At 34.6% G+C, this 16,810-nt stretch overlaps 1 protein-coding gene across 7 annotated transcripts; it reads right to left on the reverse strand.

The window, feature by feature from the left end:
• Positions 1-739: 739 nt before the first annotated feature.
• Positions 740-16,262, reverse strand: LOC125034554 (inositol polyphosphate 5-phosphatase E-like). Of its 7 annotated transcripts, none has more exons than XM_047626437.1 (15): positions 16,072-16,262; positions 14,043-14,192; positions 11,939-12,597; positions 11,111-11,728; positions 8,047-8,133; positions 7,088-7,206; positions 6,678-6,789; positions 6,417-6,527; positions 6,160-6,271; positions 5,917-6,000; positions 5,641-5,775; positions 5,283-5,441; positions 4,987-5,120; positions 4,605-4,720; positions 740-4,374 (listed from the first exon to the last, which is right to left on the reverse strand). In XM_047626437.1, exons 2-15 carry the CDS (start codon positions 14,161-14,163, stop codon positions 4,266-4,268), a joined length of 2,676 nt encoding a protein of 891 aa, XP_047482393.1. In that variant the 5' UTR covers positions 14,164-14,192; positions 16,072-16,262; the 3' UTR covers positions 740-4,265. The 7 variants fall into 7 exon arrangements, with proteins under 7 accessions (XP_047482393.1, XP_047482394.1, XP_047482391.1 ...); XM_047626438.1 differs by having other exon boundaries at positions 11,939-12,546; positions 14,034-14,192; XM_047626435.1 differs by having other exon boundaries at positions 14,034-14,192.
• Between the last annotated feature and the right edge of the window lie 548 nt (positions 16,263-16,810).

Consider the following 16,810-nt stretch of genomic DNA (forward strand, 5'->3'; position numbering starts at 1 on the left):
TAGGGACCACCCCTACCTCTGTCCCTGTCTCTGTCAGAGGAGACTGGGGCCCAATGTTGGGGTCACCACTACTATTTTGCAGGGTCTTTTCGTCTCCCTTTCCTTTTCCTTCTCTCCTTCATCCCCTTCTTCTGTCCACTTGTCCAAATTGTTAACTCATGTTTATCCTTTTTGCCACAATTCTTTATCAAAATGCTGTGTGACCTTTGATGTCTGGTACATTTGGGTTTTGACCATTGACCATTCTGGAAATCTACAAACATTGCTTTACTGAACCAAAATACTTTCTTACCTGGGGCTTAAACCCCAAGACCCACCCTATCCCTATATTTTGTATACGCCACTAAAGACCTTAGATGTGTCAGAAAAAAAAAATCAGTATTTATTAAAATGTAACTAGAGATGTGGAGTCTGTGCAAGGAAAACTCTATTACCTTCTTGATACAACAAATAATAAATATAGACCTTTGGAAAATGGCACAAAAACAAAAAATGCTACTGCAGATATAGGAGAATAAGATTGCTAAGAGGAGGCAAGTGGTCTTGACACTGCATATGAGTTTGTGTGGGCCTGGCCTACAAACCACACACCTGGGAGAGTTGCCACTCAAGCCTAAGGATTTTGAGCCATGTTTGGACAGCAAGGCACCAAGATCCAACTGGTTATGTTTATTATTTACCTATCACTTCCTTCAATCTGTTCTTGCAAAGAAAAATTCAAGTTGATGAAAAGACACTGTATATTATCATCTTTTATTTTGTTCCATAACAGAAACAAGGTTTTGATAAGTAGATTTCATGAAAGTAGAGTTTACAATGATTATAACACTTAAAGCTTTATAACTAATTCCTTAAAAAAATATGATCTTGAAATCCTCTTCATGACTTTAAGATTCACAAAATTTACTTGCTTCAAAAAAAATAATACAACACAGCCTACAACATAAAAATACTCACAATACAAATTTACTTTTAAGGCAAAATAACATTTGTAAAACAGCGTATTTATTAAAATAAAACATTTTTGTATGATGAATCTCTTCACTGCCTTGCTTATGCATGAAGGCATACAAGTTGACTGACTTCATAGGTCATCAACTATTCCTTCATTAAAGCATAACGATCATAGATATTCAATATAGGTTGCAATAGTATTATCTTAAAGACTGCTTAATGTCAAATATTCTCAACACCAGAAACATGTAACCATAAAAATCATTCTATCTATCTTGTGAACACTACAGTGCAAATTTTGGTGGCAAAATTCCTATGCTAATAACATGATCTTAAACAAAATAATCTATAAGTTATTAAAACATCCTTTAAAACAATTCTTTTGATAGCAAAACTACAATTATCCTTATTAAAATTGGAAGGAGTGTGAGCAATTTTTTTTTCATCTACTAGTTGTGCAGAACTATAACCTTAATATTATAAGACAAAGGACAATCTTGGTTGGAATACAGTGTTTGCATGCTTACCTTTATGAGACTTACTTAAATGCATATTAGAGGTACTGAGCTAATTCCATGCCATCAGTCCCAACACTATAATCTGATACATAATAGCTAATATATAGTTCAGTACTGCACTAACTTTAGTCACCAAATCTTTACTAATGCAAGAGGAAGTCTGAATATTAATCTTCTAATATGTTAAATAAGGAATTTCCATTATTTGCATTTTTTCCTAGTACTTGATGCCTTCACATTTTCAGGCTAATATGCAAAGTACACCATTAGTTGTGTCTACAGATAAAACCCCAAGTGCTAACTCATACATAACATACTATTGCACCTATATTACTTTCAGAATAAAACTTTGATCTTAATCATTGATAAATTTCAAATCTAAAAAAACAAAAACAAAAAATGCCTCTTGAACTTTTCAAACAATCCTTTTCAATTTGCATAACCTTCTGAATTTCACATTATCATTCAAACTCCTACAAATAGCAATGTGATTAATGCAAATATGTATTAGGAAGTCCTGAGAGAAATTCCTAATATTCCACTGCTCATGGCAGCTCACATTACCTGCTCATAAACACAAAGTAGTGAGTTGTCAATAAATACATTCATAAACCTAGATGACTAGATTGGACTGATATGCTACTGTCTGACAGGGTTAATTAATGTAAAAAATCAAAATAAAGAAATTCATTACATTTAAAAATTACCAGAGAACTAAAACTTCTATCTGTGATACAAGTATCCCTGGTCTTCTGTATTGCAGAAAAGAAAAATCAATTTACTCTTGCCTGGGTACTGGTAATTACATTTTACACTATTTATCAGTATTAAACTATATTACTAAAAGGGAGTTTTGTGTGTATTCTTCATTTTCAGCTGAACATTTTATGAACAATAACTGCACATATCTTGAGATCACAGAAAAGAAAAGCTGCAAACATGATGTCTATCTGATTCACTGCAAAGTAAGCTATCAATTCTTTATTTGTTATCTATGAATTCTGAATTTTAGTAACTAATGCAGGATACCTGCATTCCTAGAAATAAAATGATATAAAATGTGCATGAAAGTACTGATAGTAGGAAAATGAAATGGAGATGGAGAGCAGAATAGGGCAGAGTGGAATAGAGATAAAAATAATATTAGAATGAACAGAAAGTAGAGAAGACTAAACAAAAAAGGGATAAAAGAGAAATGGGATGACTTATGGGAAGTGATTACAACATATATAAAAAGTCTGAGAAAACCTTTTTTCCCAGACCGAATAAATCTGTTAATATTCATTGGAGTGAATATTCACTGGAGTAAAATATTTTTCACAATTATTAATAATTAACAAATTTAGAAAAAACCTACATCTTAAAATACATTCTAAATATCAGGGAATATTGCATCGGATGCATAAAAGGTACTGTGTATGTTTATAAAGAACAGGTACAGAAATTGCCTAGTCATAAACATAAACTGAAAAATAATAACACACTACAGGGAAACATATAACACATTTTTAAAAGGAAACTCTAAACAGATGTTTTGGATATAAATTTTGCATTTGCTTTCAGAGTGGGATAAATAAAATATAGTAAAACTGAATGAAGAGGCAGAAAATTTTTCAGCACACTGGGTGGCAACTACCATGATGACATGAATACATGTTCAATAATAACAAGCAAATCATGGACCTTAGATTATTCAAATATTTTGATTTAAAGGCTTTGCTGCTCACTACCTGAATGTTCACAAGGTAGTGTATGTAAAAACAAGACACTGCATCAGGACTCTTTTTGCCACCATTACAGCCTTCCAACATTACATATAACAAAGTCAATGATAAATAACTTCTTCATTCACTTTACCTATACAACAATGCTTCAAACATCACAGATGAGTTTAATGAAGTGACTTTCCACATTAAAGAGGATATGTGACCTGATGTGAATTTGCCCCTTCTGTTGACCTTATCAACTACTGTTTTACCTGTTTTTCTTCTATTTCAGAAATTGTCCCTTCCTTTTATGGACGGTAAGTAAGCATTAAGTCTTGATAAAGTTTTAAAGATAAAATATATCCAATCCAATCTGCAGGTCTTTCACATACACCAATTTTTATCACAAACCATACAGCATGATAACCTGTTCTAAATGTCTATGAACACATTTCATTTCACAAATTGTGCTAAAACAGGCACATCAACCCTCTTTCCAAATAAGACATGACTACTGTACATATGAAATTTTTTTTTGGGTTCACCAAAGACAAGAAAACAAGTCACTCTAAGTAGGCTTATATATCACAATAGGAAGTGATGGCAAGATTCAATAACTATACAACAGTCTTTCATGAAAATATTACATATGAAAATATCAGCTGAGATTCAAAAAACGATCTGTTGACCTTTCTTATTCTACCTTAACAATCACTGATTAAATGCACTCAACATATTCTCATGACATCCTTGAAAGTTAAGGAGATTCTAATTTGGCACAGAGATATGTGACAATAAAATTTAAATTTATAATTTCCTACTTTTCCAGATCCATTAAAAAGAAAAAAATATAACATCTGTCTAAACTAACTCCTGCATTTGCACCATAATGTATGCTTCTTAAAGCACCATAACTTTTTCAGTAATAAAGACATAACAAAATTATTATTATTGCACAACAATTTACTCTAACAAAAACAGATTGCATTTTTCATTGCTTGGAGGTAAACCCTTCTCAGCCACTTGACAGATTTACTGCCATGTTCTACACAAACACTATTCTTATTTTCTGTCTCAGGATGCTTCCTCACTGAACAGGACAGTTTTTCATAGAAGGCTGGTAGAGGAACCTCCTCCTGCGCCTCAGTGCCTCGATATACACATCCCTGTTGAACATCCCAGCAGCCAATGGCACACTGAAAAAGACAACCGGTGTAAGAATCAGCACATCAATAGAAGTAAAAGCACAGTTCACATTGAACACTAATTCCTTCATAAAAATATGTAATACACAACTTCCAAGGTCTAACTGAGATATCAGGTAGCAAAATAGTATATTTCTCTTCCTATGATTATTTGTTATTGAAAAACGTGAAATAAATGTCCTCAATTAAAATTAATAAAATAAAATACATGATAAACATACTCATCCTTTCCAGGTCTAATTTTGCATTCATACACCCCTGACACTGGCTTATGATCTGATGTCCTAAAAAGAGGACAATAGTTGTAGCTGGAACATGTGATAGCGCCACGTCCACTCTGAAAAGAGGCAGAGAAATTATTTGTTTTCACTGATGATGGTAAATAAAGAAAAGTGAATCATAATGAATCCTTCTCTATATGGAATTAGTAATACTCTACATGAGTGATATCACAGCACCAAAATCAGAACCTTATACTTGAGTAAATGCTTGTAGAAAAAGGTCTGGCACTTAATTAACCTGTCATGAAGCATAGGCTACACTTTACAGGTTAAGAACACAATATATTGCAAAAAGTTGAACCATTTATCAAGCCACTTTTACCTTGAAGAGAATTCTGTCTGTGTATGAAGGAACACGTTGTTTAGAAGAAGTGTCATAATGATCAGTACCAGGGTCATATTTGAAGGTTGGTGGAAAAGATATTGTTCCTTCCTTAAATTCTGTGAATGCTTCACCTGAAAACATACAAAGAAGCAAGATTACATGAAAAGAAGAAAAGGAAAAAGAACAGAGCATATTCAAATTGAAATAGGCAATTTTGCACTAGTGGCAGGAAGGGAACAATATCATGTGATGAGACATCAATTATAGCTATAAATATCACAGACTCTTCTTACCCTTTTGTTGTGCCTGGGAAAGCTGATCCCACTGTAACAGATGCTCATATGCCTCACGACCAGGCTGCTTCAGTCTTTCAAACACATGGTCTCGACTGACTGCCAGACGGAAGTTCAGGTCACCGAGCCAGAAGACACAATCGAAACGATGGGTAACATCTGGAAGAAGACCAGTAGGATATGATTGAAAATAATGAAGAAGAAGAAGAAAGAGAAAAGTTAGGTAAGTCTCTTGTGAATATAATTGCACAAATCCTAAAATAATGTGTCATTCACTGTAAAGAAATATCCTGTTATCAAAGAATGGAAAGCCTGATATCAACTGCCCTTCCCCCTACTGACAATAACAGTCTCTAACCTTTATTTTTGAACTTGTGTGGCAGAAGACGTGGGATATCCAGAGAATGACAAATATTACGGAAATTCTGGATTCTATACTGTTGCTTTTCCTCATGTGCTGTAAGGTGAGAGTTTATAAACAACATCCTTGTCCCTGTGAAAGGAGAACGTAAAATTTAGAAGATTAACTAGAAAAAAAAAAAAAAGAAACTGCAACAATAATACCAGCAAAAAGATGATGATGATATCCAAAAAAGACAAAACTGAATATCCTTTTGCACTCTATTGTACTTACCAAAGAACTGAAAACCAATGCCAACACCTCCCTTTGTTTTGTATGCCACACCAGGACGAAGGCTATAAGTTGCTTCTTCAGGTACTGCAGTGGGAGAAAAAAATTTATAAAAAATTGTTCTTCCCTCTTTAAAACTGATGGCACAGTTTCTGTACTTATAAGAGTTACTTTCTATCTACTTGTAACTAAAAGAAACAATGTTATTAAAATATGAAAATGAGTAGAACATGGGATTATCCATACCTGAGCAAAACCAGAGTAAATCTCTCCTGAGAAAGATGATGAGATGCAAGACACCAAAAATTGCAGAAGTGAAGAGTACATGTGATGGCCCAATAGCTGCTTGTAACCGCACCTAAAATATCAATGTCCAAATACACATCGACATGAAAAATTCACTTTCTTCGATTAAGATTATCTGTTGTGTATAATGTCAACATCAAGAAAAAGAAGAACAATATCAGAATCTTTGCAAAGGTATCATAAACACTTCAGTGTACCTCCCACTCCGATCGGCTGCCTCCAGATTCCTGTGTGCCCACAACATACATGTCAGGAACCTGCTCAAGTGCTTCTGGCAACAAGAAGTCCTCAAGGTTCTGAGGAGGCTCCTGGAACATTAAATAAATATATATATTATTGTGTATAACAGCTATTAATTTAAAATATGAAAAGGATTAATAATAGAAATACAAAAGGTTGTGTGGTCTCTTTTTCTCCTTAATGTTTTATTTTATAACTAATGAAAGAAGATTCACCACCTTGCCATTCATATTCCATGTAGCAATAAATATGGTGATGGAGCGTTTAGGGATGTAGCGATCTAGCTCTGAAGCTCCAAGCAGGCTTGAGAAGCCACCAAAGAGGTAATTCCTGGTGATGAAAAAAAGTAAAATCACATATGAGACTTTCTTTTTATCAGATAAAATATCTGAAACATATGTTTACCTTTAAAATGTTTGTTTTTTTTCTTTACATACATTTACTTTTTTTATCCTCATGTTTAAAAAGTTAAAAAGAGGTATATGCAAATACATAAGCATTAGCACAAGGCATATATTCCTAATTCTCTACATTAAAAGCATTCATGTACACATACATTCACTCATGTTGTTCACCCACTCCGACAAACACACATGTATACATCCACAGACATCACAAGGCAACTTACTTGTGCTTTAAATCTCCTGGAGACAAAATAGGCAACCCAACAGGAATGCCAATGTTTGTCAGTTCATCCAGTGATGCAGATCGGTAATCATGGTGAGGAGAATCTTTCGCAATATCATCCTGAAATATTCAAGTGGAAAATAGTAACAAGCAGCATATAAAATTTGAAGTACGACATCCAGACCTAAATCCATTTATCTATAATCATATATCAATTAATGGAAAATACTTTGAACACTATATACACGTAATCATTTTCCAAAACCACCTCAACCCATTATCCTGGTGGCAATCTTTGGTGCTGGAATTGTATGGTTTTATCATAATTTTGGATTTTTATCTTAATAATATAATAACTATAACTACCTCAACTTCAACACAATACAAAACATATCTACCAAATATGGTAAATATAATCTTAACCCATGGTGCCGGGTAATTGCACTGTCCACTGTAGTTCTATTTTGTGAATTTTGTTTGCATATGGATGGCTCCACAAGTATTTAGTCACTAAGGACTCAATACCAGATCTCACTGATATTTCTATTCCCTGAATTTTCAGAAAATATATTTATTATTTATAGTACTATATCATTAGTGTTATTATCATTACTGACACTGTGATTATTATAACGTTATTATCAAAACTGAGAGGAATAACAAATAGAAAAATAAAACCTTTCTTAAAATCAAGGAAAAGGGTAAACAGGTGAGATCAGGAAGGACTAGTCATTTACTCCTTGGTGACTAAGGTCTTGTAAAGGTATCTATGCGTAAACTAAATTAACAAACTTAAATTATAGTGAACATGGTATGTATGCACATGCCATGTTAATATTAATAGTTTTTCTATTGAATTCAGTCAATTTAGGGAGGGTGGTTCTAAAAATCTGAGATGCTCTATGATTTGTTTTGAATGCAAGTAAAATCGATGGGTTGAAGCCCTAGCTGTCAACCTACCTCACGGTCGTCGCTGCTGGAGATGCTGCTATGGTCCTCTGACATGGGCTTGTAACTGTCCCACACCACGGCCCTTCCAGAACGCATCTGAGCTCAGTAAGAGCAAGCTTTTTATATCTACCTGTGCACTTCTACTATGTGACAAATCTATATGGATGTGTCTCTTACATCCATCTGTTACTAAATGCACAAGTAACAGTGGAAAGAAGAATGATTTGTTGTCTATGATCAAATAATAATTGAAAACTGTGATCTTCTCTAATTTACACAACAAACTGTAATATTCTAAGGTCACTTATGTTATTCCTAACTTACTGGGAGAAAGTTGTCTAGGATTAGGATCAGCTAATACATATTTATCTAGACATATATGCATGAACCAAACTCATTTACTGTTTCTATGTCACAACAGCCTTTGGGAATGAGAAAACTAAGTAGAACCACAATATGAAAGAAGTCTTATCACTAAATTATTCTTGCATTATTCTTACCATGCATCATGCATCTATGTCCTTTTATTCTATGCCAAGCAATATTTTTCTTAATGAAAACTGACAAATATTTTTTGAACCAGAAATGCATAACAAAGAAAATATATAATACAGGTAATAAAGGTTCGAAGAAACTGTTATTATTGTTGCTCTATCCATACTGCTGTTATTGCATTAATGATAAATTAGCAATGAGTAATTATTATGATTAGCTAAAATCAGTACAGCCTCAACCACATCCAAACCATACACAGCCACTGTGGACATATGGAGACAAGGAATCATTCACACTTATATTTGCACGCTCTCCCAGACCGCAAAAAAGTTTACAGAAAGCTGCTACTCATAAGTAAAACCCGCACATACAAATGGCTTTTTTTTTTAGATAGATTAAGCATGTACAGGGAAGCAAATTAAAGAGTAAAGTGAAGAAAATGAAGAATACAAACAATGATGGAAGAAAAATGTCAATGGAATCATAAAAAACAAACCTTTTAATTGTGAACAACAAACCGAAGTACAAAGTGAGGCCTCAATGCAGTGACTGGTTGGACAGTGATAGGTTGGTACGGCTCGACTCTTTATTGATGAAGAGTACATATGGATAAAGAGAGAGAGAAGAGAGAGAGAGAGAGAGAGAGAGAGAGAGAGAGAGAGAGAGAGAGAGAGAGAGAGAGAGAGAGAGAGAGAGAGAGAGAGAGAGAGAGAGAGGAGAGAGAAAGGGGAAGAGAGGAATATATAAATAGGCAAAAGCTATACTAGGAGAAGCCACAGCAACTTGTTACGTGAAACAATTCCCACACAAAAAAACAAAGACCAGATTCCCATTGCAGCAACCTATATGGAGACTCAAAGATTGAAAGAAAGAAATAAAGAAAAGAAAAGAAAAAAGGTGAACATTATCTGCCAAACTCTCAAAGAAGATAAATTGCAAAAAATATGCTATGGAAACATTAAGTCAATATCAACCTAACATAAGAAAAGAGACTTACAGCCGTATTACCGAAAAAAGTTCAGGGTCTCTTTCCCTGTTTGGGAGCCCTTTCGAGAGAAATGCTATTCCAGAATGCCACTTAAATCTCGATAAACCTATTTGTGCAGCTTGAGCATTGAAGGAATGTTGAGGACTTTAGGAAATGGAGGGGGAAGGTTGCCTTAATATTTTCTTTTAGAATTTCTGTAGAGTTCTATATAATTTGTAAATGATTGCAGAATGTTAGAAAATAAACACAAGATTGAAGAAAACCAAGTCAGAAGTTTAAATAGGCAAGCAATCACTGTGTATTGATCACTGAGAAAAAACCTACATATCATTAACGTAACAGTATACCTATATTATATGATGAATTAAAGAAACAGCACTAAATATCATGTTCATATATATATATATATATATATTATGAAAAGGAGAAAACACACTACCGTATATCTGTATATATATATATATATATATATATATATATATATATATACATATATATATATATATATATATACATATATATATATATATATATATATATACATATATATATATATATATATATATATATATATATATATATATATATTTATGTGTATATATATATGTATATATCTGTATATATCTGTATATATCTGTATATCTGTATATATCTGTATATCTGTATATATATCTGTGTGTATATATATATATATATATATATATATATATATATATATATATATATACATACACATATACACATATATACATATATACATATATACATATATACATATATACATATATACATATATACATACATACATATATACATACATACATACATATATACATATATACATATATACATACATACATACATACATATATATATATATATATATATATATATATATATATATAAAGGATAAGTTGTAGAGATTCATTAGGCTTGACCTATGGACTGCATGGGGCCATGGTAAATGCATGGCCTGTCATCTGATGTGAACACATGGTCACATTTATCAAATTATTATCTTTTTCTCTCCATATTTGTGGCTAAAACTTATTATGCCAAACAAAAATGCTTACAGTTTTAATAATACGGCTGTTAGAATAATACAAAATCATAAAATAATCATGGAAATGCAAACCTTTAACTTGATACCTATATCAAACTAAGCAAAATCATTGTCATATTCATCTTTCCAGACTAATGCGTGGTGCACACAATTAACGCCATCCACATGCCACACCTTAAGAGAGTTCAGCAAAGGTATTTAGGGCAATGAGCAAGAATACTGGCTAATAAAGATGTAATTTAACCTTCCATTCCTATCTGAACAAGAAGGCATATAGCCTGAGAAAGCCTATTCTGAATAAGAAGAATAAAGTCTTTGGTAAAGCACGTGCCTCAGTATCAAATTATGACCTACATAAAACTTTCCTTTTCTAGATAAGCAAATTTGCAAGGTGTGTACAGATACAGCCAAAAATAATTCTTTACATATCATTACATCAGCATAGTATAAGAGATAATAAAGCAGGACAAATTTCTCCACATTGTAGCAACTATATTTCTTGAGTAGCACTGTAAAAAGACACTTACCTTCTTTACTAATACAAAAGCAGGCTTCGTTGACTGGCTGTCTCCTTGAGCACTTAGGCTGTGAGGGGCAGTACTTGCATGCTTTAATTCTGCAGACACACAACCACTCTTGGGATTAGTTGTACCTTTCACTTTTTGTTTCCCCCTTGAGCTTTTTGATCTCCCTCTACTCTGTCTATGTTCACTACCCTGTGTTTTGGGATCCAAAACCTCACCATTAGTGTGAGAAGCAGGTGTTTTAGTACCAGGGGCTTTAGAGGTATTAATTCCATTCTCTACCACAAACGCACGTGAAAGACTAGGAGGTGAATCACTCGGGTTGGTCACATGGGGTAAAGGTGTTATATCCTCAAGGCTTGAATTCTTATCGGGGCAACTACTGGTTTGTGAGGCAACTGCATCAAGGGAATACATGCTGGACTGTTTTCGATCTTGCATGGTCCCCCTGAATGCAGACCGCCTTGAAAGCCTGGGAGACTGGGTACGATCTTTGTCTATTCTACTGTGCGTGGCAATGAGGGGGGTAAGGGTGAAGGCGCCCATTACCTCTGGGGCTGAGAGGTGAAGACTGACAGGCTGGTGTGAAGGGCTGCTTGGTGGGGAGCCTCCTTTCTGATTCTAACAGAAAAATAGGCAAGATGAGTATGATGTTATTTAGCAATAGAGTGTACAAATAATATCAAGTGTATTAATCATCCAAAGACATTCCAAGTAATATACCAGATTTTTATAAGTTTATTATAATGCTTTTCCTAATAATAAATACAGCTTGTGTGTTTATTCTGATTTTTTAAAGACCACATTCTCAAGCTCTGAATAATGACTTACTTCAGGAGCAACTGCTGGCTGGGCAGGAAAAACACAAAGGTTATGTATCTGATTTATGGCTTCTGTGAGGCGTGTAAGAGATCTTGACCGCTTGACTTTTGGAGGCTCCAGGCGGGAACGCCTTGCTAGCATGGGCGAGTAAAATCCAGAGGAGCCAGATGAAGACTCGCTCTTCTTCCCAGGTGAACCAGATGAAGACTCACTCTTCTTCCCAGGTGAATCACCACTGTTCATGCTGTCAGACTTTACACTCTGCTTATCACCTTCAGCAGCAATCTTCTGTTGAGGTGGGCTTCCCTTTATTCCTGACTTCCCACCTCTTATAAAATCAGGGTCACTACAAGGCACCTGCCCATGACTTGAATCTACAGAAACCACATCGTCATCTGGACTTGCACCCTTATTTTTCTTTTCTGTTGGCTGTCCACTCAGTGTAGACACATTCATTTTGTTTGGCAATAAGTTGACACCAGCTCCTTGCCTGCTGAAGCTCCTCAGAGGTGAGCCTTGTACTTCAGTGTGTTGTTCCTGGGCTCGCAGAGTATCATTGGGGAGGCTGGGGAGGTTGAGAGGGGATTGTGGGGACTGGGTTGGGGTGGTCAGGACAACTGCAGGAATTGTGAAGTCAGAGGTTAGCATGTCTGAGTAACTTGTTAGTTCTTGGGTTTAAGGTAAAAACAAAAAGATATATTACAAAACATGTTTAATTAAATTTGAGAGCAAAATAGAGATATGCATAAATAAAAAGCAAAATCTCAAAACAAAATAAGTAATAAAGAAGAAAACTTTGCCATAACAACTAAAAGATAGAATCTCTGAAAAGAATAACTTTAAATAATCTCACTTTTTTGCATGGGAGAACTGTCCTAGATTCCAAGGTGGAGTGAAATTTACACTTTATGCAAATGATAATATAACAAAAAGTGGAAAAGAAGTATCTTTTATGAATCACTTTTATCATATTATGTCATAATGAAATCATGCAAATGAAACCATTTTTTTAAAGCTTGCTCTATTTTAAGACACAGTTTGTCTTTGGATACTTAAATGTTTTGCAAAAGAATTTCAGCGTCTGTAATAAAAAATCATCTAGATATGGCAGAGCTCTTATGAACTTTGCACAAAATCATATATATGCTAATAAATCCAATATATATAATACTGAAAAAATTAAGTAGGAGCAAGAAAAAAGAAAAGAAAAAGAAGAAAGAAAAAAAAGTAAAAACATTAACTGATATTTTTTGTAATTCAATTTTGATGTAGTTTCATTACATATAAACTGAGTTATCATATTATCACAAAATTAAACAATTACCTAGTGCATATACAAAAGTGCAATTTATTATATATATATATATTTCAAAAATTGGAAATTCTCAATAGCTACTATCTCAGCTTATAAAATAAAGTTTGTGTATCATCCACACTCATATGGGATACACACTACTTTAAAGGCATAACAGTTCATGCTTTAGTACAGAACTATTAAAAAACTGTAACAGGTGATCACTAACATTATTTTCTTACCATGTGCAGTGCTATACCAGGGAACAGTGCTGATAGATCATTAATGATGAAGAAACTTATCAAACTACATTGGATATTAGGTAAGAGAATATGCAGGTAAGCTACTAAATACATGTACTTACAAAAGAAATTTCCCAGATACATTCAACAATCACACAGGTTTAATTAATGAAGTAAAAAAATACTGATATGCATTCATGTATACTGTATCATATCTTCATATGTATTCAGTAATGGGAGACACACATTTTTTTACTTATGATACACATACATACAGACATACATACACCGATCCACACACACATAAAACATACTCACATACATATGCACTGTCCATAATGTAGACACATTTATGCCTACGCCTATCTCACATGTGCATATGCATACACATGCATTCACACACGCACACATGCATATACACACACACACACACACACACACACACACACACACACACACACACACACACACACACTTATGCCCATGCCTACACTCACACACACACAAAAAGGCCACATCTACATATTCTCAAGGGATCAATGCGGTTAGTCAGTTAATTTTTAGCTACCTCCTTTACCCTCAGGGTTATCATCAATGAACTGCAGGTTGTTTAGGCTGTTGGAGATGCTGCGAGCCTTGGCCAGGCGAGCAAGGCCCATCTTCTTACTGACCCCATTCTGGGTGCTGTCTGGGTCCATTGAGGACGTGGACGATACAAAACTCCAACCTAAAGAGAAAGGAAGATTTGATTTTCAGTAAATATCCCCGGTATTCATGACTTTACTGTTTCCATTTAACCAATGAACTGTGTAATTAAGAAATCTTGCTATTCTAGTGCTCTGGAATATAGGGGGGAAGGGGGGGAAATTTCAGGAAATAATTGTTTGGGGTAAAACAGGAAATCTGATATATGACTGCACCCCTCTGAGACTAGGTCACTATTACCCTAGCCTTGGGGGCACTCCTGGGAATTCACAAACATCAGCTTATGAATCAAAATCCTTCCTAACCCCAGGCTTTGCTCTTAGCCCCAGCCAATTGCTGTATTTCACCAACAAAAGGATTACATAAAATCATAAAATTTATTTATATGTATGTATGTGCACTTGCAACTTAATAACTATAACAAAATACTTAGTGATTCATATGAATATCACATAATGGTAAGTAAAAATCATATTTTGATTTTCATTATAAGAATGAACTCTTAAATCTAGTAATATGTTTTTAGTCTCATGGTTCCTGTTTTTAAATGTCCTGAACTAAATCTGATACAATGATAATTATATACATTCTCCTGGCAACTGACATCCCATTTAGCACAAACTTCTTAAAACTGCTATATCATGGTGATGTTTGTGGACAAAAACCATGTCATATAACCAGTAATTAACCATAAACACCTCCCAAATGTCACATAAAAAGGTAAACAAACATGTCACTGCATATATATATATATATATATATATATATATACACATTTGAGTTCTTTTGGTTAACCACTCCTTTCCTGGCCTGAGTTCTCAAAGATTAGTGCCTAAAGTGGGTGATTCTGTTACTGATGGAAAGAAATATGACGTCTATGTCTAGGGAATTAGAAGTATTGAAAAAAAAAAAAAAAATGAGAAAGTAAATTATATGAGTTATATAGTTTTAGGTCACCAACAGTCTAGGGTTTAAAAGAATATTTCATGATTTATTCCACCTTTCATATCATATATTCAAATCTATGGATTTTACTGATTTCCTTTATTTTCATGTATATAGAGAATATGAAATTTCATTTCAATAATGTTCTATAAATGTGTTTCAGTAATGTAACATTAAAGTTTTAGTTATGCAACCAAATCATACATATAAAGTACTATCAGAAACAAATACATAACAGACCAATGTTAGAAAAAAAAATTGAGAAAAGATCATGTACTTAAGTTAATCTATTATCTAAATAGGTGGCCTTTATTTCCATGAAAACACTTTCTATGTTTTTTTTTTTTTTACATACCTCTAAGTACTGTTTCAAATGTAATAACAGTCATTTCATAAGTACTATAACTCACATGATTTACACCTTTGTTACTTCTGTTTAGTAATGATAAAATATATGACCAAAAGCAATACTGTTGGAGAAAATATATATCATCATCATATTGTAAGTAAAACAAAGAACATTATCGACATCATAATCCAGCCACATGAAGCTCCGTCTTTTCCCTTTGGGTCATGCCAAATCAAACGGTCTGTTTTATCAATGGTTGCCGTATTACAGACACCACAAGGCAACTACCTCTTCATCTGGCAGACATCAAAACAAGAGATGTGAATTCAAAACACCAAAGATAACAGTCGAATAACACATTCCTGGCCCCCTCCCCTGTGAGCGGCAGTGCCAAGCCGCACTGGCACTCCAACACTGACACACTTTCACTCTCCTTCAGTCATGATGGCACTCAAGAATAACAATGTCTCGAGTGCCATTCAGTGCGCCCCTCGAGGCACCCCCGCCCATGTCCCAATACACCTGAATCAATACCGTAGAGCGAATCCAATCAAGCAAAGGTAAAGTGTGGAAGTTACAGGTACACACTACATGTGTACGCTTTTACCTCTCTGGCTCTCGCTTATTCGTTCTCGGCTCTCCGTTTCTCTCTTATTTCCTCTCTCTCTCTCTCATCCACCGCCACCACCACTCAGTGCCATGGCTCTAGTGCGACTGGCTTGGCACTGAGGCAGGTGAGGCAGGAGAAGGCGAGCAGGTCCCTTCGCCGCCACGGGTGAGCCACCACTGGAACCCCTTCGTTTGTCATTCTTTGTTGTTGTTCCGGTTTGTGCTGGCAAGTATTAGCAATCGATTTCCTCTCTGTCTCTCCTTACTATTCTCTAATCTGTCATTTCTTTGTTGTGATAGAAGAGCGCTTTGTCGGTTTGTAATGAGATGTTTCCGTTTGTTTGTTGATCCGTTCGAATTATTCGCTGGATTTTTTTTTTTTTTTTTTTTTGTTAAACGCGAACGCCATCTCTTCATGGCGGTTCCTTTCAAATGAGTTTCAGGTGTTGACTGTTGGTTTGTGCTCGTTGGTTATTTTTGCTTTGTGTGTGTGAGTATTAACGTGTCTGAGAACGTGTCAGGGAGCATGTGTGAGCTGTGCGTGTGAGTGAGTGTGAGTGTGTTTGTGTTTGTTTGTATGTTTGTATATATATATATATATATATATATATATATATATATATGTGTGTGTGTGTGTGTGTGTGTGTGTGTGTGTGTGTGTGTGTGTGTGTGTGTGTGTGTGTGTGTGTGTGTGTGTGTGTGTGTGTGCGTGCGTGCGTGTGTGTGTGTGTGTGTGT

Source organism: Penaeus chinensis, chromosome 18, assembly GCF_019202785.1.
Source record: "Penaeus chinensis breed Huanghai No. 1 chromosome 18, ASM1920278v2, whole genome shotgun sequence".
Taxonomy (NCBI): domain Eukaryota; kingdom Metazoa; phylum Arthropoda; class Malacostraca; order Decapoda; family Penaeidae; genus Penaeus; species Penaeus chinensis.